Genomic DNA, 24,144 nt, shown 5'->3' with positions numbered 1-24,144 from the left:
AGAGATGGCCTCCCCCACTTGCTCTGGCCCAGGGCCCTCCACTCCCTCCTAATCCACCTCTGTACCAGGGTCGTGATGGATTCTCCAACACTGGGAATTTTTAAATCAAGATTGGAAGTTTTTCAAGATGATCTGCCCTAGGAATTTTTCTGGGGAAGTTTTATGGCCTGTATTTTACAGGGAGCCACACTAGATAATCACAGTGCCATTCGACAGGATTCATAGATTTGAAGGGACCAAAGTACTTCACAAGCTACACAGGGATAGCTAAGGCCGCCGGTGAGAGGCTGCCGCCGGTGAGAGGCTGCCGCCTCTGGGGTGGGGCATGAGGATTGTGCACTTGCTTGGCACAGAGATGCAGCAGGCTCTGGGGTGGAGCACGGGCCGTTCTATGTCTGATATGGCTCTCATTACCACAGTATCAGAGTGCCTCTCAATTTTGAATGCCCTGTTCCTAAGCAGTGCCTTTCACACACCTTCTGAGAGAAGGCAGCGGTATTAATTCCTCAGCCATAAAATGGAGATAAGCAACATGCCCAAGGTCACACAAGAAGTCTGTGGCAGGTCTTCTGAGTCCCATATTAATGCCCGAACCATGGAACCATCTTCTCCTTGCTCCCAGGATTGGGGTGCAGTTGCCTCTGGGGTGGCACATGGCAGTTGTTTGTGCGGGGATCGTTCACCTGGCACTGAGATGTAGCTGGCTCTGGAGTGGGGCACAGCGACTGTTTAATATCCACCCCATTTAGGATGGGAAGTGAAGAAAGACCTGGGGGAAAGTGATGTGAGCCCAGGACTTGAGAGTCCCCCTACTGAGCCCCCCTGCAGCACAGGGCCTCCTAGCGGAGCACTGGGGTCTGCACGGATTGCGTGGGGAGGAGAGCTCCCCCTAGTGAGCACCCACCCTGCTTCCTAGCGCTGCACTGAGGTCCGCACTGAATGTAAAGGGAGAGCGCCCTCTCCTGAGCCCTGCTCCCTGCAGCACAGCGCCCCTTTAGCCCCAGGAATCCCGGCCGTCCGCATGTCTCCTGTGGTGCTCCAGATCCTAACCGAAGAACTGGCCGAGAGAACCTCAGTGTTTCCACTGCATGGCAAAATGGGCCTTGTCTGATAGGCTCCATCTCTCTCGACCTGTGGCCCTTCTCCATCCAACTTCAGGACTTGTCTTCCTGCGGGTAGCTTTTCTTTCGGACTCTGGAAACTCCTTCTGCAACAAACCTCCCTGAGTTACATTCCTCCCCCACCACCCCCTTCTCACTGAAAGACACCGAAGTCCGTGGGTGGATTGGCATTTCCTTCCATGACAGCCCTCAGAGGGTCCGTGCTCCGGGAGGGTTGCGGTTGGAGAGCAAGTCTCTGTCTATTACAGCCGAACCTCGGCTGATCTGAGCAAGCCAACCTCCGCTTTCCTGGCCCAGCTTCCTGGCTCTAGGAGGCCTCTGTCTGTCCTCGGCGGCATATCTCCCCTCCAAGCCTGTTTCAAAACTGGCAGCGTCGGTATCACTCGGTAGCAAAGGCCAGGTGGGTTTGTAGTATCTGGCTTTGGCGTCTGATTACTGAGCTTGCTGGGGCTGTAAGGCAAGAGGTCTGCCTGCCTTTACCCGTTATGTTTCCTGCAGAGCTGCCAGGTCAGAACAGTCAATGGGCCATATAAGACATGTTGACTCTGTTTCTCTGTCGTCTGCGGTGGGGGGTGGCTCCTGTTCGGAGCGTACCTTGGGGAACATCCACCTCCAAATCCTGACTCTGGGCCGGGACCACCAGGCAGGAGAATGCTGGCTCTTGGAAAACCCATCCTGGCCCAGTGCCTGCTGGGGACAGGAGTTTGGGGCTGGGTATCTCTAGGTGCAGCATAGATGTGATCAACGCAGCTTCTAGCTCCATCCTTTGCGAGGGTGTCTTGGCCGTTTATCGAGGGAGCTCCCAGGAGAGAAGGCTCCATCATTCCTGTCCTACAGGCCTGGTACTTAACCGTGAATTGCCCTTCAAATTCACAGTCCTATTTCTTCTATCTCGCTGCTTCTCCCCCCCCCCCCCCCCAATCAGGAAAGCCGTGATGTGTCTCTGCAGCATGGCAAGACGTAGCATTGCAACTAGGGACATGAGGATGCATCCTATTGGATGCGGGGGATCAGAGGGTAAGAGAACTAACCAGCTTGGCTAAGCAAGGAGCAGTATGTCCCAGTGGACAGAGCACAAGACTGGAACTTGGGAGATGTGAGTTCTGTTCCTGGTTCTGCCACTGGCCTGCCGGGTGCCCTTGGGCAAGTCATTCCCCTCATCGTGCCTCAGTTTCCCTATCTATAACATGGGGATAATGATACTGGCCCCAAGTGTTTTGAGATCTGTGGATGAACTGGGCTGTATGTAAGAGCTAGGTGGTATTAATGCACCCACTCATGTCTCCCTGTGGTGGCCAGCCTTCTGAAAGATAACAGCCTACTGCTGCTGCCTGCTAATGGAGTTACTCCTTTAGCTCAAAGGAGTCTGTGCAGGGAGGGTCATCTTCCTTCCTCAGTGCTTAGGGTGGTCCAGGAGTAGGACACTGGACTGGTAATCAGCAGACTTTGCTCTGCCATCTGGTGTGACCTGGGGCAAGTCATTCACCTCTCAGGACTTGTCTCCCCTTTCCGGGGCAGGGACTGACCGTGTAGCACCTAGCCCAATGGGGGCCCGATCTCAATCTGTAACCGCTAATAGTAAAGGCCTTACCTTAGTGTGTAACCTGGAACTGAATCTTGGCTGGATACCAAGGGCAAGAGAAAAGTGATATCCATAAGATCCTGGCCTCTTGCTGGAAATAATAGGGTCACTTGGGACGCTCCCCAGTCGGATTGGGGAAACCCACAGCAGAGAACATCCTTTAATCTGACACACACACACACACCCCTCCCCCCCCGGTGGGATGGAGGCTAGTTCTCTGTAAGCAGGTGTCATGAGTTGGGTGGGGGTTCTGCATTAAGGGGAACTTGCCCTCTTTCGCCACCTATTGACGCCTCTCATGCCGTTTGATGGCTGCTTTTTTCTTAAAGGCAGAGGCTTCTGGAGTCATGTGAATGTGACAGTCTCTGCTAAGTTTCTAACCTTCAGGGCTGTGGGGGAACCTTCAAAACTTGACTGCAAAGGCTTGGAAGCCAGGAAGTAAATGGAAAAAGACCCAGAAGTTTCATAGGCGCCTGTTGCAAGACTTTTGTACACGCTCTGTGGGCTGGTCGTTTTGGGTCAGTAACAAGACTGATCTTCTAGGGTTTCATCTATCGGTGTCTGTCGCCTTAGCTCCCAGCTGGGCTGCTCTGTTCTGATACACATGCCAGGCCCCTGTGCCGAGCCAGATTTCCTGATGTGCTTTATGTTGCTCTTGGTTTTGGGCACCGATGCCTGAAAGTTGGGCCACTGGGAAGCCTTTCTCCTCCAACCCAATCTGCTGCCATCTGTCTCTCATCAGATAATGGACGGGGGTGGAAATCTGGGCTGATTTCAGCCATCTGCAGGGATCAGTGCCGCTGTCACGATGGGGGTCTATCAAGGGGGACACGGCTTTGGCACTCAAGGAGTTAACTCTGCCCGGGCGGGGGTCATTGTTTCCTGGGTGGGGCAGACTTGGCTGGAGTGGGAGTCCCTAGGATAAATAGCTTGCAGCTTAGATCGTAACCCTCCTGGCTGGGGAAAGGCTCAGCGAGAGCCATAGAACCAGGCATCTGGAACGGCTGCAGGTCACATGAGGTCCGCTGCTCGGGAAGGAGGCTCCAATCCCGGAACTAGGCTACAGGCCACGTCCTGATCTCTGCTTGCCAGCGTAGATCCGGAGTGACTCCTCTTGCCTGCAGTCACGTTTTATGATGGCGTAAATGGGAGCAGAACCTGGCACATTGTTTGTGCCGCAGCATCCGTTCCAGGCTGCGTTTACCAGGTCTGTCTACACTGCAGTTAAAAACCCATGCTGGCCCCTGCCAGCTGACTTGGGCTCAGGCTAAGGGGCTGTTTAATTGCAATGTAGATGTTTGGGCCCGGGGCCAGAGCGCTGGGACCCTCCCTCCTCTCAGGGTCCTAGATCCTGGGCTCTAGCCCAAGTCGGCTGGCGTCTAACTGCAGTGTAGATGTACCTTTAGTGGCTTGCATGTTAACTCGAGAGCTTGTCTCTTTCACCCGTAGAAGTTGGTCCAATAAAAGATATGACCGCACCCTGTCTCAGTTGCTGGAGGGCTTATTGGAGGGTTGGGGAGGGCAGTCCTGGCACTCTGACCTCATTCTCCACCCTCCCATGCTAATACAGCTGGGATCAGGCCCCGAGTTACGTGGAATGCTGGGCTAAACTTCTAGGTCTTGTCTGCAGATCGGGCACCAGTCAGGGAGGCAGGTGGCTTGGGTTCTGTTCCCGACTCTGCTCTCTGTGTGAGCTCTTGGGCTTGTGTCTCTGTCCCTCAGTTTTCCCATTTGTGAAATGGGAGGGAGGAGGATGTGTCACCTTTTGTAAAGTGCTTTGCGGTTATGTGTGGAAGGCACCATAGAAGAGCCATGGGTACAGTAGTGCTGGAAACCCCAGGCGTTAACCAGAACCCTGTTGTACTAGATTCTGTGCAAAGTCAACCTTCCTTGAGTATTTTAGCACCCAACAGTTATAAAAGAGCTAGGCGAGGAGCTTCCTGAACCATTTGCATTGTTCTGCCCCCCTCCCCCTCCCCCCAATAACTCTTTGATCATTGTGGAAGATCTATAAGTCTGGATGAAAGGGTCTATTCGAAGAATATTTTAAAAGGCTAAACAGGATGACTGATGTTGATCCCAGGGTAAATAATGGAACAGCTGATTTGGGACTCAAGATAATAAAGAATTAAAGGCAGGTAACTAATGCTAATCAACATGAGTTTATGGAAAATAGATCCGTCAGACTAACTGTGATGTGACACTAACTAGGAACAAAGGATGTCGGCCATGCTTACAGGGTGGGGGACTCGCTCCTGAGAAGCAGTGACTGAAAAAGATTAGGGGGTTATGGTGGATAATCAGCTGATCCTGAGCTACCAGTGTGGCGCTGTAGCCAAAAGGGCTAATGCGATCCTGGGATGTGTAAACGGGAATCTAGAGCAGAGGTTATACATCTGAATTTGGCAGTGGTGCGACCGCTGCTGAAATACTGTGTCCAGTTCTGGTGGCCACAATTCAAGAAGGATGTCAAGATATTGGAAGGAGTCAGAGAAGTCATGAGAACGATTTAAAGGATTGGCAAATAGGGACTTGGGGAGCTCAGTTTACTCAGATTAGCAGAGAGAAGGTTAAGGGGTGACTTGATCTATAAGTACCCACATGGGGAACAGAAACTTGATAACAGAGGACTCCTGAGTCTAGCAGGGGAAGCTCTAACGTGATCCAATGGCTGGAAGTTGAAGCTAGACAAATTCAAGGTAGAAATATGTTGTAAACTTTCATCGATGCGTGTGATTAACTATGGGAACAACTTACCAACAGCTGTGGTAAATTCTCCATTGCTGGCAATTTTTAAATCGAGATTGGATGCTTTTTTTCCTAAAATCTGCTTCAGTTCAAAGAGGAAGGGATCCAGGCAAGTCGTGTGACCTGTGTTTGTACCAGATCAGACCGGAGGAGGGTGGCCTGAGAACCTGAGCTTTTTGGACTCCTTCACGACCCTGCCTAACGCAAGGAAGTTGAATCCTAGCTGCTCTGGCAGTCCCAGCCTGATATGTAATCGCTTGAGCTGGTGTGGATGTAGGCTGACCAGATAGAAAGTGTGAAGACTCAGGACAGGGGTTGGGGGGTAGTTGGGGGCTCCTCTGTAAGAAAAAGCCCCAAATATCGGGATTGTCCCTATAAACTCGGGACATCTGGTCACACTATATGGATGGGAGCTGGAGCAAAGGCCACGGCCGGTGAGAGCAGGGAGTAGGCACCGTGCTATGCCCAGTACATGGTGTGCTGACTACTGAACCCAGGTGTCAGCTCCGCACTGCCGGAGGTGCCCCTTGCATGGGGAAGATTTGCTGCCTTAACTAAGGCCCTTTTATGGTGCAGAGGGACGGTCCATTAAGGTCAAGGTAACTGAGAACCAGCGTCCTGTGGCTCTTTATGCCGGGTGATGCAGAGCTGCCTTCCCCTTCACACTCGGGTGCCTCTGCCCCCAGGCTGATCTAACCTGGCATGTAGCTCTTTGGCATCTAATTACAATCAACTGCGACGCACGGCAGGAAGGCAGGGGAGCTGGTGAGTCATGCTTGGCGCCGGCTGGGGAAGCCTGTGAGTGGTGCTGAGAGCTTCAGAGCCCTGGTGTCAAGGCCCCAGTCCGATGGCAAACGGGCCAACTCCACTCGAAAGGGCTAGCGTGTCACTGTTGCTGGGGAAGGGTGCCTGGCTGATTCCTTAGGGAAGGACAGCCTCCTAGACGGCGGTGTGGGGGTCTGGGACTCCTGGGTTCTATTCCCAGCTTTGGGAGGGGGAGTGTGCTCTGAGTAGAGCAGTGAAGATGGGGAGTTGATACCTGGATTGTATTCAGAAAGTGGGGAGGGAGATCATGGTGTGTCTGGGAGCCAGGACTCCTGGGTTCTATACCTGGCTCTGGGAGGGGAGTAGAGTCTAGTGGTTAGAGCAGCAGAGGGGCTGGGAGCCAGGACTTCCGGGTTCTGACAATCCTGTGTCAATGTCTGTTTTAAAAAAAATAAATAAATAAATTTGTGCTCACTACGGGCGAAACTAAGGGCTTGTCTACACTAGCACTTTACAGCTCTGCAACTTTCTTGCTCAGGGGTCTGAGAAAACACCCCCCCCCCCCGAGTGCAGCAAGTTTCAGCGCTGTAAAGCACCAGTGTAGACAGTGCCCCAGTGGTGGGAGCTACACCCCTCAAGGAGGTGGGTTTTTTTGCTCTCTCCCAGCGCTGTGCCCCGACCACACAGTCCAGTGGAGACTAGCCCTAATATAATGGCTTTATCTTGGGTAAATCTTCTACTTCAACTTCCCGTGTAACTCTGATTGCGAACATGCCCCTCAGTGTTGCTGCATAGCAATTACCACCAGAGATGGAGTGGGGTCGAATGACTAGTGCAAGGCAGGCTGGGAGTCGGGACTCTTGGGTTCTATTCCTGGCTCTGGGAGGGGCGGGGGGGGGAAGGGGCGTCTGAACTTCATTCTGTTTCCATCTGTGGGATGGACTTTGGCTTAATGGTTAGAACAGGATCCCAGGTGCCTGGACTCCTGGGTTCTATCCCTAGCTATGGGGAGGGAGTGGAGTCCAGTGGCTAGAGCATGGGGTGGGGTCTAGTGAAAAGTCAGGACTCCTGGGTTCTATTCCTTTCTCTGCTAGTAACTCACTATCCGATCAGGTGACAGTCCCTTCTGTGCCTGTTTCCCCCCTTCTAAAAACTTTTAAAAATCCCTCCCAGGGATGCTGCTGGACATTCTGCAAAGCATTTGAGATCCTCAGGTGACAGGCGTGGTGTCCGTTATCTGAACGGCCCCATTCCCAGCCTGCTCTGAGCTATGCGAGGTGAGGCCCCTAAAGCCACACCCTATTCTGTCACAGGCAGTCCTGCCTTCCCTTTTGCGGCTGGCTCGGCTCTTCTTGTCGCGTTTGGGGGGAGGGGGGTTACAGAGGTGATTAGATCAGTGAAGTTTCTTTTTATGGGGGCCTTAAACTCTTCAAGCAATAGGAGTCACCTTTCCCCCTGCTCTGAACAGCGCGGTGGCCCATGGCCTTATGGGTTCCCCAGGCAGTGTTAGAATGTAACCTCGAAGAGTCATGTTAACTAGTAGGACATTAAAACGCTCCTGTGTGGACGGGCGCAAGCTGGGTTTAACGTTGCGTCAGCTGGCTGGGGTGAGCTCTCTTAGTCCATCCTGACCAGCTGATGGGATGTTAAACCCGGCTCGCTCCCCCATCTACATGATCTGCGAAGTAGGAGTTTGACATTGTGCTCGTTAAGGTGACTCCGAGGTCGTGTTTTGAGGCCGCCTTGTCTAGTGAAGACGTGCCCTGACTCTGGGAATTGACTGTTCTAGTCGCATCCTGTCAGGACTCCGCAAACGGAACCATTTATTGCACGTCTCTGGCCCCCATCGTCACTAGTAGCTGAGCACTTCACAATGTCTGTTCACCCTTCCGTTAGTGATGTGCTGCCTCACGGGGCTATCTCCTTTTTAGGGACCTGAGGCACAGAGAAGCTAAGTGACTCTCCCGAGGTCTCTGTGGAAGAGCAGGGCCTTACACCTGGATCTCCCAAGATCTAGACGAGTACCCTAACCACGGTGCCAGCCTTCCTCTCTGACAACTCCGCTAGGGAGAATGGTCCCATTAGTTAAGCTTCAAAGAGTGCAGGCCTGAAATCTCAGCCTGTCTCTCGTTAATCCTCATTTGCTTGGGGACGGGGAGAAGGATGATTGTGGGGTGGAAGTGCAGGACTCCTGGGTTCTTTCCGCCTCCCACCCCCCAGCTCCGCCACTTCTGCCTTGTGGGCCCTCACTAACTGTGGATTCATAGACTCCAACGTTCCCTTGTGATCATCTAGTCTGACCTCTTGTATAAGAGGCAACAGAATTTCCCCTAAGGCAAGTTCACTTCCTCCTTGTGGGTCATTCCCTCCCACCCCCGCAGTCTTACACATGGATAGCTCCCTACTTAACAAATTGCTGGGAAGGTTACTGCAAAGTTTCCAAGGGGCTTAGAGAGCCTTTGATGGAAGGAGCTCCTTAGGTGCCTTGCAAAGTATTTCAGATATCCCTCAGTACTGATCTTTCTCCTTCATGCAAGGTGGATTGGATTTAGTCTGCCAGAGACAGCAGCCAAATGTAGGATGTGGGTTTAAAAAGTGGCGTAGTTCTTTCTCTAAATACCCTCTTGCTTTGCACTCCCATAGCCCCTATCGATCTAGTTGCAGCAGAGCAAATCTTCTTGAGAGAGATCCGGGCCTAAAATGGGTCCGTTTCACATTATTTCTAGTCCATGTCATGACTTTTCCTTTCTCCCTGCTCCTACCTGTTTGCTGAGCTCTCCTCACTAACAGGCCGTGTTTTAAACCTCTCCCCTCCACCTTTATTTTCGCTTGGAATCTCGCATCTAATATTTTGAACAAAATCTTTCTGTGTTGTTTGTTAGAGTTGCACCAAGACAGCTGGGCACTGCACAGACACACAGAGAGAGGGAGACAGGCTGACCAATATAGTCTGTTTCCTTGTGCTATGGAGGGATAAGTATGTCTGTCCATATCCAGCTGTCATCTTTTTCTTTTCTATTTGGATTGTAAGATCCTTGGGGCAGGGGCCATCTTTTTTTATTCTGTTTGTGCAGCGCCTGGCGCAGTGGGGTCCTGGTTCGTGACTGGAGCTTTGAGACGCTATGGTAATAACGAAATAGAGAGGTTCTTGATGTCATGTGGAGTGTGACACAGAACTAGGAAGTGAGCTAAGATCTCCTGAGTCCTGGTCTGGTCTCTTTATTTGTATAAGGAGGGGAGCAGGGGAGAGATGCCCTGCTGAGTGCTGGGACAGCAGGGTAAGTGTGCTCTTCCCCATGGGTGGGGGGAGGGGGGCTGACGGTAACTTGCTGGGGTCCCAGTGCTGGCTCCTGTGGGGGAGCAAGGCCTCCAGCCTTGTGGGGTGGCTTTGGCAGCCCAAAAGCAGTGTGTTGTGAGCTGCGTCTCCAAGGCTGGCTTTATGCCCAGGACCCAGCAGGGACCTTTGCCGTGAACGTTTGATGTTGAATAAGGAGCTGCCAAGCTGAAAGGGCTGAGAAACGCTGGATGAACCTGACCTGTTTTATAACCCAGAGAATCCTGCCTCCAGCCCACGTCTGGTGGTTGAGCTAGAGAGTGTACCTTTAGATCAAGCCCGGGTTTCTCTTTCTAAACGGCTTCAAGTGTTTGGAGAAGCCACCAAGTGCATGATCTGAGGCTCCTTAAAGAGACATGGGTCACAATTCTGAGCACCTGCCCTCTGAGGATCGGGGTCCCGAGAACTGAGCCAACACAGCATTAAGGTGGGCCCTAGCTGGGACCCAAACCACTAATGGTTTCTGAAAATTGTGCCCCAGACGCTGTGTTCCTCTTCTACCCTTTCTGGGTCTATTTCGTCCTGGCCTGTGTTACGCAGAAGGTTAGGCTCAGTAGATCATGGTGGTTCCTTCTGGCCTTTCAGTGTGTGAATCTAGATAGTGTGTCTAATGTTAGCTGACACCCATGGGTCTCCTAATTCAGGCTCCTGTGAAGTTTTGTGCCAATTACTAACAGAGATTGCTTTAAGCCTGAGGTTTTATATCCCTTTTTTTATAATAGTTAATGCACAACCCCGGCAGTTCTTGTTCTGCCTGTGTCTTCAGGGCAGGGACTATGTCTCTGCAGCACCTGGCTCAATGGGGCATGGTTTGAGCCTCGAGGCACTGCCATCATACACAGAGCACTGGAGAGAGAAATGAAGGGGCGTAGGCCAGGGAATGTGTCTTCGTATGAATTTGCCAGACCGGATCAGAGCAGGGAGCCCGTCTAGTCCGGCATCCCTTCTGTGACGGGGGGCCAGCATCCAATGCTTCGGAGGATGGTGCAAGAAACTCTGTGGGTGGCCGTTAGAGGCAGGTTTTTCCCCCATGGGGATCTGGCTCTGGAGCATGAGGGTTTTATCCTTTTCATACTACTGGGTGTCTGGGTTGAGTTGACTTTAATGCCTTACGACTAATATAACTCGGATGTTTCAGCTGAGGCCGAAACCCCTGTTAGTGACAGTGCAGCTTTTTGCCCCAGGGTGGGGATGTACCTGTTTGCACAGGGGCACCAGTGGCTAAAATCCCATTGCAGACGATGCCTGAGAGGCGCTGCCCACCTGCAGCGGGGGAGGGTTGCACCATGGTGCCAAGGTGGCATGGAGAAGGGACAGAGGGGGCTGGGGTGGACGACTGGCACTGTGACAGGGGCTGGAGGCCAGGCGGGGGTAAGGATGCATTTTGACTGGGCTGCAGCTGGGTTGGTGGGTGGCTCTGGCATTGGGGTGGGAAGGGCACGGGTCCGGTGCCAGGGATTTCCCCCTTGCCCAGAAGAGCTGTTGGGCAGGGGAATCTGGTCTCCATGTGAAACCTGCCTGAGCCCTGGCAAAAGCTGCTCTTGTAAACAAGGCCGCATTGTGAGGCTGGGTTTATAAACACACCCCCCGCCCTGGCGTCTTTCTCCTCCAAGCTCTGAATGGGCCTGGCTGCTGGCCAGCGAGGCGAGCCCGTGGGGGGGCCCACGGGAACGCAGGCGTTTCCTCCACTGCCTGCAGAAGGCGAGCTGCTGCACTTGGGCTCCTTTCCCAGCCTCTGGGAGGGCAGGAATTAGGACTGGGGATCTTAAGGGAGGCCTTGGGGATTAGGGATGATGAGGGTCTGGAGGGGAAGGTGTGGGAATGCAGGGGAGCTGGGATCAGTGGGGAGCTGGGAGGAGGGGAGGTTGGGGGTCAGGGCTGGTGATCTGGGGGAGAAGGTGTGTGGCCTGGAATTGGGGACAGGGATGTGGAGAGGGGTGGGAGTGGGGGGGGGTGTATGGGGGGAGCACTAGGGACTCCTACCATTGTGTTTTCCTGGGGCCCAGTCTGTAGGTGGCTTGCTTGCAGGATCAAGAGAGGCCACAAGGGGTGAGGGACTGTACTGAGGAGGTGGGGGGTGGTCTGAGATTAGTGGGCATGGGCTGGGGGGGTGTTCCTGTGACCACAGGAGATTGAGCCCCGTGTTTGGGGCGGAAGAGGGGTGGGTTGCCAAGGGTGCGAGTTGGCACAGCTGGGAATTGAACCCGGGGTTCTGCGAGGGGCAGGGTGGGGAACGCTGCGGTTTGAGCCCAGCGTTCGGGGGGGGGGCATCAGAGTGGGCGGTTGGGCGTAGGAAGGACGCTGTATTGTTTCCAGCTGTGCGGTGACACCTCCCACCTCTCTTCCCCCCCCCCCCCCCCCCAGGACCAGTTTGACGACATAGAGCGTCACACCCAGTGGGGGCTGGATCTGATGGAGAAGTACGTGAAGTTCGTGAAGGAGCGGACGGAGATCGAGCAGGCCTACGCCAAGCAGCTCAGGTAGGAGGGCAGGGGACAAAGGCCAGAACTGCTGCTTAAGGCACAAGGGCCTAGTGGTCAGCGCACCTGGGTTCTAGTCACATTCCCTCCCAGAACTAGGGCCGGGCAGGATTCCTGGGTCGCATTCCCTGCATTTGGAGGGGAATGGGGTCTAGTGATTAAAGGATGGAGCCAGGTTCCAGGACTCCTGGGTTCTTTCTCTTCAGCTCCTCCTTTGGTACCTTTGGAGCAAACAGTCTCCTCTCTCTGGGTATGTTTACACTGCAGTAAAACGCCCATGGGGTTGGCCCGTGTCAGCTGACTCGAGATGCGGGGCTAAACATTTTCAGTGTTGATGCTCGGGCTGGAGCCTGAGCTGTGTAACGTGGGTCCCAGAGCCTGAGCCCAAATGTCTGTACTGTGGTCTTATAGTCCCACGGCCCGGGCCTGCCACGGTGGGGGTTCGTTGCAGTGTAGATAGACCCTCTGTGCCTCCATTTCCCCATCTGTGAAATGGAAATTGAGGCAAAGGCAGTAGAAGGGATTTGCCCAAAGTCGTGCAGGGAACTTGCTGGCAGGATGGCTGAATCCCAGGCCCCACTCACAGCTCTGTCCTTCCCTTGTCTCTCCCCCACCCCTGACCTGTCCATGCCTTGTGGCAGAGACCACTCATACCTGCCGATAGTCGGTGGGGGCGAGGGGGGCGGCGGCAGAGTGAGGGCTCCTGGCTTCAGCAGTGTTACTGAGCATGCTCAGTACAAGCCAAAGAGCAAATGGGGGGAGGAGGCACATGACCCTGCATGCTCCCCCCGCCCACTCCCATGCGTCATGTCTGCCATTTTATCTGCATTGTGCTCCAAGATCCCTGCTTGGCCTGGCCTAGCAGGGAGCAAAGGGTTAACTAGGTGCAACTCAATGCTTCCTAGTTGATTTTCCACCTCTTTCTCCCCCCCTCAAAAGCTGCTGCTCTGCCAGCAGGGCAGCCAGCCCCTTGGCGCTTCCAGCCTGGAATACAGACGGGCGGGGGGGCGAGATTTGGGAGCTGCTGTCCAAGTTTGTTTGACTCCTTCCCGGGTTGCTGGCTGGATTTTACCGGTGACTCCTCGCTTTGTGCCCTGGCCCTTGGTTGTGGGGAGTTGTTGGTGAATCCGCTCAGGATTGCCCTGGAGACCGTCTTCTGCCTAGCTCCAGAGCAGATATGCTCGCTGCCTCCCAGATACCCTGGTGATGGGCATCAGGAGAAACTGGCGCATGGCATGGGGCAGTGGCAGGGTAGGCTGCCCCCCACCTCCTGCCCACATTTACAGATTCCCAGGCCAGACAGGACCATTGTGATCATCTGGTCTGACCTGGATAACTGCCCCCAAATAATTCCTAGAGCAGAGCTTTTAGAAAAAGATCCAACCTTAATTTAAAACCTCCGTGATGGAGGATCCACCAGTGCCCTTGGCAGGTTGCTCCAGTGTTCAGTGATTCTCCCTGTTAAAAAATGTATGCCTTATTTCCACTCGGAATTGGTCTAGCTTCAGCTCCCAGTCATCCGACCGTGTTAGACCTTTTGCTGCTAGATTGAAGAGCCCCTTATAAAAGATTTGTCCCCCAGGTAGGTACGTATAGACAGTGATCAAGTCACCCCTTAACCGTCTCTTTGATATGCAAAGAAGTTGGCGTTCCTGGAGTCTCTCGCTATCAGGCAGGTTTTCTAACCCTTTCCTCATTCTCATGGCTCTTCTTTGATCTCTCCCCATCCTCTTTGAATTGTGGGCACCAGAACTGGATGCAGGATTCCAGCAGCGGTCGCACCAGTGCCAGATAGAGGGACAATAACCTCTCTGCCCCTACTCGAGATTCCCCTGTTTACACATCCCACTGCTGCACTGGGCAACACAGCATGGGGAGGAGGTGAGCAGCCTTCAGTGGTGAAAGAACAGCTTAAGGACTATTTAGAAAAGCTGGACATACACGAGTCCCTGGGTCCAGATCTAATGCATCCAAGGGTGCTGAGGGAGTTGGCTGATGTGATTGCAGAGCCATTGGCCATTATCTTTGAAAACTCGTGGTGATTGGGGGAGGTCCTGGACGATTGGAAAAAGGCAAATATAGTGCCCATCTTTAAAAAAGGGAAGAAGGAGAACCCAGGGATCTACAGACCGGTCAGCCCCACCTTAGTCTCTTGGAAAAATCATGGAGCAGGTCCTCAAGGAATCCATATTGAAGCACTTGGAGGAGAGGAAGGTGATCAGGAACCGTCAACGTGGATTCATCAAGGGCAAGTCATGCCTGACCAAGATGATTGCCTTCTATGATAACTGGCTGTGTGGATATGGGGAAAGCGGTGGACGTGATATATCTTGACTTTAGCAAAGTTTTTGATACGGTCTCCCACAGTATTCTTGCCAGTATCCAATCCATAAAAATGTATGGATTGGATGAATGAACTATAAGGTGGATAGAAAGGTGGCTAGGTTGTTGGGCTCAACAGATGGTGATCAACAACTTGATGTCTAGTTGGCACCTGGTATCAAGTGGAGTACCCCAAGGGTCGGTCCTGAGGCCGGTTTTGTTCAACATCGTTACTAATGATCTGGATGATGGGATGGATTGCACCCTCAGCAAGTTCGCAGAGGACACTAAGCTGGCAGGAGAGGTAGATATGCTGGAGGGTAGGGATAGGGTCCAGAGGGTCCTAGACAAATTGAAGGATTGGTGCAAAAGAAATCTGATGAAGTTCAACAAGGGCAAGTGCGGAGTCCTGCACTTAGGACGGAAGAATCCCATGCACCGCTGCAGGCTGGGGACCGACTGGCTAAGCAGCAGTTCTGCAGAAAAGGACCTGGGGATTACAGTGGACGAGAAGCTGGATATGAGTCAGCAGTGTGCCCTTGTTGCCAAGAAGGCCAATGGCATATTGGGCTGTATTAGTCAGAGCATTGCCAGCAGATTGACGGAAGTGATTATTCCCCTCTATTCGGCACTGGTGATGCCACACGTGGAATATTGCATCCAGTTTTGATCCCCCCACTACAGAAAGGATGTGGACAAATTGGAGAAAGTCCAGTGGAGGGCAACGAAAATGATCAGGGGGCTGGGGCACATGACTTATGAGGAGAGGCTGAGGGAACTGGGATTGTTTAGTCTGCAGAAGAGAAGAGTGAGGGAGGATTTGATAGCAGCCTTCAACTACCTGAAAGGGGGTTCCAAAGAGGATGGAGCTTGACTGTTCTCAGTGGTCCCAGATGACAGAACAAGGAGTAATGGTCTCAAGTTATAGTGGGGGAGGTCTAGGCTGGATATTAGAAAACACTATTTCACTAGGAGGGTGGTGAAGCACTGGACTGGGTTACCTAGGGAGGTGGTGGAGTCTCCATCCTTAGAGGTTTTTAAGGCCCAGCTTGACAGCGCCGTGGCTGGGATGATTTAGTTGGTGTTGGTCCTGCCTTGAGCAGGGGGTTGGACTAGATGACCTCCTGAGGTCTCTTCCAACCCTAATCTTCTAATGATCGCATTAGCCCTTTTGGCCACAGTTTCACAATGGGAGCTCGTGTTCAGCTGATGATCCACCATGACCTCCAGATCCTTTCCAGAGTCACTGCTTCCAAGGCTAGAGGCCCCCATCCTGTAAGCATGGCGTGCGTTCTGGGTGTCCCAGATGTACACATTTACATTTAGCTGTATTAAAACACACGTGGTTTGCTTCCACCGATTTTACCAAGCCGCCCAGATCAGTCTGTGTGAGGGACCTGACCTCTTCAGTATTCATCCCTGCCCCAGTTTTTGTGCTTGCTGGGGCTTCTGGGGGCGTGTCCCATGATTCTTAGCACTGCACTAAGTTGAGCCCCTCTGTGACTTCCTTCCCAGTGCATCCTGGGAGAACTTGGCTATCCTTTCGTGTGGGGGATGGTGGGAAGGCTAGCAGCATCCAAAGGGCACGAGCCTGCGGCCAAGTCTACACTACAAGGTGGCTGTGTTAGCAGCTGATGAGATGTGCTTGCTCCGGCTTTAGCCTACGCTCCGTCTTGGGCCAACTGGCTCCAGTTAGCAGCCCCACAGCACAGGAGGGAGGGGTTTGTGCGCCGGCAGGACCCGTGTTCGGGACAACACTTGAGTTAACTCTGCAGAGAAGACCAAGCCCAGGGAGAAGTGGCCAAGCCAGGCTCACCCAGGCAAGGGGGACTGGACGGCTCAGAGGATGGCAGGGGAATGCTCCCAAGCTGGCAAAGGGGTGTAGACACTCCCTTCCTGTTAGAATTTAAGAGGAATTGGGTGTTCAGATCCCGGGGCAAGGGGGCTGACGATATCAGTCAGGGATCCTAGCAACCTCCAAGGGAGGGAACCAAAAACTGCGTGAGAAAGTGGAGGGAGCCTAGCTGGAAAGCACCTAACGCTCCTCTGCAATGCTGGCGGCGGCAACTTGCCCAGCAGATGAGTGGCAGAACCCGAACAGAATCCAGGTCACCTGGGTCCCAGCCTTGTCCTCTAACCGCTGTCTGCCGAGTCCCTCTGCCCTGCTCGGGGATTCCTCCCCACCCCACTGAGCTGACGCAGCGTGGAAACGCAAGGTGCTTTCTTGACCTGGCTGCCGGGTAACACGTTTCTCTCGAGCATGTGGGGAGGGTTGGATGCTGGCTGAATGCGGCTGCTTCTGGGGTGGAAGAGAGCAACTTGCTGCTCCCCCTTGCGCACTGTGCTGTTCAGGGGGGACTCTGAGGATGCAGAGTTGAGTCTTTCTGAGTTAGGGGCTCCATGATTCCCACGTATGCTGCACGACTGCCCCTATGTGACACAGCACGGCTGCTGGGCATTTCATCCCGAGGAAGCCTGGACAGTGCGGTGGCTAGGGCTCTAGCATGGGCCTTGGGTGGCCGTGTGGTTCAGTGGGCAGGGGACTGGCTATTCAGATGTAAGAGATCTGGGTTCTATACCCAGCTCTGCCCCAAACCCCTGGGAGATGTGGGCAAGTCACTTAGGGTCAGATTTTTCAAGGTATTTAGGATGCCTAATTCCTATTGAAATCAACAGGAATTGGGTACTCAAATACCTTGAAAAACCTGGCCCTTATCTTCTCCTGGCCTCCATTCCCCACCTGTAAAGTGTTCCTGCCCTGAAGGGTATCTGTGTGTGTGTGTGTGTGTGTGGAAGGGGTGTTAGATAAATTCCTTAGCTAGACAGATAAGAGCAGCTGGGATCGACCCCAAATATCCCCACGCATCCCGCTCCTTTGTCCTCCCCAGAAGAATCTCTGTTAGCAGTACAGGGCCTATGAGACAGAATCAAGTCATTCTGATTCCATCTAGCAGAGAGCAGTGAGTGGTACACGGACACACTCTCCCCCCCTGCTCCGCCCAACCCCACATCACCTCCTATTATTGCAGGGATGCTGGCCAGACAATAAATTCAAATAGTGTTAAAAATAAAATGAACTCTCCTCTTCTCTCCCTTCCTCCCCCCACGGTTGTGGTGCACTGGGATGACTAATTATACAAACCTCAAGGACTGCTCTCTGGCCGGTTCCCTATTTACATGCTTTCTTCACCAGGGAGCCTTACGTCACTTTCATACTTGGGTCCTCCTATGCTAGCTCTAGGTGGCTGTTTGGGGGTCTCCACCCGGCCTAGGGAACAGTGCTGTGAAGTGGTCACTGGCCCTTTAAAGGTTTCATTGCCCCACTGGCTTTCAAAAAAGCGCCTCTGGAAGATCTAGGAGTAGCAGTGATGCAGTAACTCCTCACTTAACAGTGTAGTTCTCTTCCTGAAAAATGAAACTTTAAGTGAAACTATGTTAAATGAATCCAATTTTCCCATAAGATTTAATGTAAATGCGGGGGGTTAGGTTCCAAGGAAGTTGTTTTGGCATTATATACTGTACAGTACTGTACTGTGGTGGGGATGCGCCCCTGGCTTATCCCACACAGGCACAGCCCGCTGCAGACAATGAGGCAGGCAAGGACGCTGGGAAGTACCTTGTGCAGCAGCAGCTTCCCCCGGAAGAACAAGCGCTGACTTTGCTGTGGGATGCTCCAGGCCTGCCTGTTCCCGTCCCTGCTCTGCTCCAGGCCCACCTCTTCCCACCTCCACTCCACCTCCTCCCCGGAGCACGCCGCGTCCTTGTTCCTCCCACTTCCTCCCAGCGCTTCCCTGCCGCCAAACAGCTGTTTGGCGGCACTTAGGACTTTCTGGGGGGGGGGGGGAGGAGCAGGGACGCGGCACTTCCCCGTTCCTCCCCCCTCCCTCCAGTGGCAGATTTAGAGTTAGTGGGGCCCTGTGCTCAGCTTCATTGCCCCCCCCCCCACCCCACAGGGGGAGCATTCTCTCATCTCCCCTCCCGCCCCGTTTTTCATTTTTTCTCTCCATTTTCCTCCTGGGGCTGGGGGTGCAGGGTCTGGGAGGGAGTTAGGGTGTGGGAGGGGGCTCAGGGATGGGGCAGGCAGGAGGTGCAGAGCACTTACCTGGGGCAGCTCCTGTTTGGTGCAGGGGGTGTGCAGATGGCTCCGCGCAGTGAGGCACTGCCCCCATGGCCGTGATTCTGGGAGCTGCCCCCCTGGCCAGGCAGGGCCACCTGGAACACAGGGGCTGCAGGGCCCTGGCCTGCAGCTCTAAAGCCCCTTTTGGAATGCGGCCCTGCAAGCACGGGCCGGAGGACTCAGGAGGAGCAGGGGCAGCCACGCGGGCAGCCACGCAGCCAGCCGGCCGGAGAGAAGCAGCGCTTTGAAGGGGAAAGCACAGCTTCTCTCCGGCCGCTGGCTGCGCGGCTGCCCCTGCTCCTCCGGCCCGCCACATTCCGAAAGCGGCTTTAGAGCTGCAGGCAGGGCCCCGGGACCCCCTTAGCCCAGGGCCCTGCAGCCCCTAATGCCCCTGAGTTCTGGATGGCCCTGCCTCGCCGGGGGATGGCAGCTTCCCTGCTCCCTTTCTCCCTCCCCAGAAAGTCCTAAGCGCCGCCAAACAGCTGTTTGGCGGCGGGGGAAGCGCTGGGAGGGAGGGGGAGGAGGAGGAGGCGGAGAAGAGGAACTTGTGCAGTGCTCCCTTGTAAAGTCGCTGCTCTTCCACAGAATCGTACAAGCAGTGGACCGACCAGGCAGCCAAACGGCGTTAAGGGAGCATTGCACAACTTTAAAGGAGCACGTTCCCTAATGGAGTAGCAACGTAACTTGGAAACAACGTTAAGCGGGAGGGCGTTAAGTGAGGAGTTACTGTGCAGCAAGTGTCTTGCTGCCCCTTCCTCTGCTGGTCCACCTCCACCCCCTGCCCTAGAGGGATCTGTCTCGGCGTCTTTCTCCAGCCTGGCCCAGTCCCTGGTCTGTTACCAACAAACTTTCGCAGGCGAGACCCACCCAGCCACAGAACCGATCTAGTCGCGTTACGTCGGCTTCGGTTAGTGGCTACTTCAGATCCCAGTCGCTGTGGGTGAGTGTTGAGTTGGGACGCCGATCGGTCAATAATGCAGCAGAGGAGCGACTGTCCATATCCGCTGCTCCCCTGTCTAAATGGGGCCAAGCGGCAATGATGATTGCTGGCCTTGGCGCAAAAGCACCACGGCGGATGAGGTGGGAGGAGGGTGATGTGGTCGGTCAGCGGGCTGTAAATACACACATGCAGAGCTGGGTGGTGCTGTGATCCACCCCGCCAGCTGGGGGCAGCGTTATGCCTGGGCGGACACGCACGCAAGGCGTAATTCAAGTAGGGGGCAGCCAACTCTTGTCACTGTATTGCGAGTCTCGCGACTTACAGCATGTCTCCGAACGCTTCAGCTCCTAGGCGCAGGTGTCTGCGCAAGCACCTCTGCTGACAAGATGGTTTTAAAATGTAAATTTCTAGCCCTTGTGGCTGCCGGGAAAAGCTTGAAACTGACCTGAGAAGTAAAAAAAAAACAAAACAAACAAACCAAAAAGCGCCGCCCACCCCCACCAGTAGGTGAATTAAAAAAAAAAAGACCCAACGTGAAACTCAGGGCGAGGGGACAAGATTTTGCTATGCAACAGCCCCGCCTCCAGATCATGACTAAAGAGTGGCAGACAAAGCCGGGAGAGGCAGCGTCTGGCAGTATCGTGGGCTCATGGCCAGCCCTGCCGTGCTTCGTCTGTTGGTGAATTGAACGCGCTAGATCTTGCCAACTCAGCAGTGTGGTGTGGATTTGTTTGCAAGGTGCTTCTTGGATGTCCAGTGGGTTTTTTTTTTTTCCCCCTTTCTCATCTCATAGGCTCCATCTCCTTTCTAACCAGGAAAGAAACTCCCAGCTCTTGGGAGGGGCTGTGCCCAAACTTGCAAGTGAAACCGTGGGCTGCCTGGCTCTCTCCGTGGCTCTGGTTTCTAGGAAGGCCACATCATGTAAGAGAGGCTGGGAGTTTCCTGCCAGGGCTAGGAAATTCTCTGTTTGAGGCAGAGGGTGTCGTGCCATTTAAGTCTGTCCTGAACCAACCAGCCAGCAGAGGCAGCGTTGCCTAGTGGGTAGAGCCCTGGGCTGGGAGACCTGGGTTCTGTTCTGAGCTCTGCCCCTCCCCTGTTCTGTGTCCCCACTCCGTGCCTCAGTTTTCCCTAGGACACACTCTTCTCTAGCCTCTTTAGGGCAGGGCCTGTGTCTGGGCAGCACCCAGCACATGGCGGACCCCGGTCTCCGCTGGGGCCCTGTAGCTGTGACTGTAATAAACAATGGTTGGTTCCATGCTAGCAGGGTGGGCTGTGTGTATCTGGGAATGGATGTGCCGGGGCTTGGGCCTCTGTTTCTGCCGGCAGCCAGAGCTGGGTGTCCTGGGTCAAGTTGCTGCTGCCTCTTGTGCCTCAGTTTCCTCATCTCTAAAACGAGGGTTGTGATGCTTTTATGAAGTGCTTGAAGGCTTGTGGGTGAAATGTGCTTTATTACTGATCAAGAGGCTTGGGCCCAATGGGTGGGTGGGAAGGGGGTGGCCTGTTCCTTTAAAACCTCATCCCCACCTCCTGCTTCTCAGACCCTCACCTCCTGCTGACGCCGTGCTCTTCCCTACTTCCAGCCCCTTCCAAAGTCCCCTATGAGCTGCTCCCCCTTAGCGCTGAGCCTGTCCCCACGGAAAGCAGTGGGGTGGAAATGAGTGTCAGGAGAGGAGCCCATCTGCAGCCAAGAGCGGAGCGTGCAGTTTGGGTGTGTCCTAGACAGCACCTGAGGCCCCAGCTGAGATCAGGGGCGGATCAGAGAGTCCCTGCCCTGAAGAGCTCACAGTCTAAACAGACTAGGGGTTGAAAGGAAACTGAGGCACAGAGCAGGGAAATCAGACCAAGGTCACAGCAGAGCTGGGAATAGAACCCAGGTGTCCTGACTCCCAGCTCAGTGTTTTACCCAATAGGCCATGCTTTCTCTCCATGCACGCCTGGGGAAGCCCTTCCAGGATGGGTCCCAGAGGCACTGGGCATCCTGGCTCTCAGATCATAGGAGCATGGCTGGTGGGGAAGGAAATGCCTCTTCTGGCCTCCCTAAGGAGCAGGGCTGAACAATGCATGGTCCTTGAGGCTCGGGCCAAGCCTCCATGTGCTATGGGTCCTGCCGGTGCCCAGGGAGGCTGTGGGTGTGGATCCTGGCACCGGGGCATGGATCCTGGTCGCGCTTCAGCTGCATGTGAATCTTGGCGCTGGTTCTCTCCAAGGCTGCGGTGGTGGCTGTGAATCCTGGCTCCCTCCATGCTGTGGATCCCGCCATGCTCCAGGCTTGGGAGCTCCTTTTTCCTTTGGGGTGGGATGGGGATTCCTCTGCAGCAGCCCCCCCCCCCCCCCTCCGGACGGAAGCCAACGTGGTGGTGAAGGCAGCCACCTCGTCCTGTCCCCTTTAAGGGGCAGCAGCCGCTGTTCACGCTGCGGGCAAGTGCCAGGCCAGACTAGCCTTTCTGCTAAGCAGGTCTCTGCCACAGGCCAGTCAGAAGCCACTGGCCTATATTTAGCAGGAGGAAGGAAGAGCCCCATCCAGGCTGGCTCAGCCCCGGGGTAGCTGACAAGAAGAGCAGGCATGTGGCAGAGAAGTCTGAACGCTGCCTTTTTCTTGCAAACCACATTACGGGGAGCTTCCCTCTCGAGCCCATTTCACACCAGGCTGCCTGTCTGTCCCTCCACTCTGGGGGGTTCTCCGAGCTCCTAGCAGAGGAGATTTTTGGTTTCGTTTCTCTTTTCTCACCCAGCTTTTTCAGAGACCGCTTGCGTCGGGCCTTGGGGTGAAATCCCACCAAAAAGCACCTTCCCGTCATGGCTGTGTGTAGAAAAGGGTTTTGTTTTGTTTTGTTCCGTTTCCATGATGCCCTCTTTCTTCCACTGCCCCAGGGGGAGATCTGGGTTTTCTTCTTGGCTCTGGGGAGTGGGGTCGAATGGCTGGAGCAGTGGGAGATTGGGTGTTGGGACTCCTGGGTTTTTATCGTGGTTTAGTGCTACATCAGAGGGGAAATTGGAAGTACAGAATCTTCTCTTCTGAGCTGGGAGTAGGACTCGGGAGTCATGACTCCCCGCCCCACCTGCTCAAACCACTAGATACCACTCCCCTCCAAGAGCCAGGGTGAGAACCCAGGAGTCCTGGCTCCTTGTGCCCTGCTCTGGCTAGTAGACTACACTCCTGGGTTCTATGACCAGCTCTGGGAGTGAGGTGCAGTGGTTAAGCAGAGGGGACCTGGAAATCAGGACTCCTGGGTTCATCTCAACTCTGCCACTGGTTCAGTATATAGAAATGATCGTCTGTCCGTCTTTTTCTTTCTCGCTCATTGCCTCAGTTTCCCCATCTGTGACATGGGGATAACAGCCCTACCTGATGGGCTGTGTGGAGAAGTATATTAAAGTTTGAGGGGCACTCAGACGTTACAGTACCAGGTAAGTACGACAGACAGACAGGGATTCCAAGGACTTTACAACATAGTTCCAGCCGGGTCCAGTGGATCAGACGCTGCACTGAGACTCGGCAGAGCTGATTCTGTTCCCAGCTTTGCCGATGACCCTGGGCAAGTCACTACCTCTCTCCCTGCCTCAGCTGCCCCTCACTCTGCTGGCCTGGATTAGCTCACGAACAGTTTGGGGCAGGGCTGCGCTCTCACAAAAAGTCTGCAGCTTTCCCGTTGTCCTCGGGGTGGGGCTGGTAGATTTCTGGTGCTGGAACTGGGACTCAGGGTTCCTTGACAACTTCTTACGATGGTTTCTATCTATCTGGGGCCTTCTAGCCTGATAACTGCCTCTCTGGCTGATAACTGTCTTGGAATCTTCCTGATGCAGGGAACCCCCTACCCTTGTTTCCCAGGAAACCTCCACTCTCCTGTGGGTTTTTTTTCTTTCCCGTTTGCAGGAATCTGGTGAAAAAGTATCTTCCAAAACGGAACACAAGAGAAGATCCAGAATCCAAGTAAGTGCCTCTGTCTGATCTCGGCGCGTCATTCTCTTTAAGCTAGTTGAGAGAGACAGAATGAGAACCAAAGGCTGGGTGTTTTTAAGGACACAAAAGCCTGGCTAGGTATAAATGGTCCTGCCTCAGTGTGGCAGGGGATGGATTAGATGACCTTTTGAGGTCCCTGCCAGCCCAACGTTTCTATGATTCTAAGTTTAAAGCCGGACAACTTCAAGTTAGAAATAAGGCACAATGCTTTAATGGTAGGGTGATAAACCATTGGCCCAACTTCCCCAAGGAAGCAGTGGAGTCTCCATCCCTTGATCTTCAAATCCAGGCCGGCTGCCTTTCTGGAAGGTGCATTTGTGTTGGACTAACGCAAGTTATCAGGCTTGGCACAGGAGTAATTGCGTGAAATTCTCTGGCCCGTGCCCTCCAGGAGGTCAGAGGAGATAACAGAATAGCCCCTTCTGGCCTTAAACTCTATGAATTGCAATGGTTCAAGTTTCTTTAATAGATCTAAAGGCCAGAAGGGAGCATTGTCCTCTAGCCTGATGTACATAAAAGGCCAGAGAATGTCACCCTTTGGAACTCCTTGCCACAGGAAGTGGTTGAAACCAGGAATTTAGTAAGTTTCAAAAAGAGATTGGACGCTTTTATGTGGGAAGCAGGAATATCCAGAGGGATCACAATTACAGCTAACGACTATTCTGGAAGGGTTATTAAACCTCAGGCGTTGGGATTTAAACTGCTCTCTAACTATTAGAGGCCAGGAAGGGACTTAATGCGGGGAGCAGATTATTTTACATTGGATACAGCGGT

At 53.9% G+C, this 24,144-nt stretch overlaps 1 protein-coding gene across 3 annotated transcripts in view; it reads left to right on the top strand.

The window, feature by feature from the left end:
• TRIP10 (thyroid hormone receptor interactor 10) overlaps positions 1-24,144 on the top strand; it is a 72,528-nt gene that overhangs the window by 26,049 nt on the left and 22,335 nt on the right. For 2 of the 3 annotated variants that reach the window (XM_074934934.1, XM_074934936.1), the window contains exons 2-3: positions 11,915-12,030; positions 23,284-23,340. In XM_074934934.1, coding sequence (XP_074791035.1) covers positions 11,915-12,030; positions 23,284-23,340 — 173 coding nt within the window. The remainder of the gene's footprint in view (positions 1-11,914; positions 12,031-23,283; positions 23,341-24,144) is intronic. The other variant, XM_074934935.1, reaches the window with a different exon arrangement.

Source organism: Natator depressus, chromosome 20, assembly GCF_965152275.1.
Source record: "Natator depressus isolate rNatDep1 chromosome 20, rNatDep2.hap1, whole genome shotgun sequence".
NCBI classification, from domain to species: Eukaryota; Metazoa; Chordata; order Testudines; family Cheloniidae; genus Natator; species Natator depressus.
The sequence above is the reverse complement of the archived record's forward strand: the minus strand, read 5'-3'. Positions and strand labels throughout refer to the sequence as shown.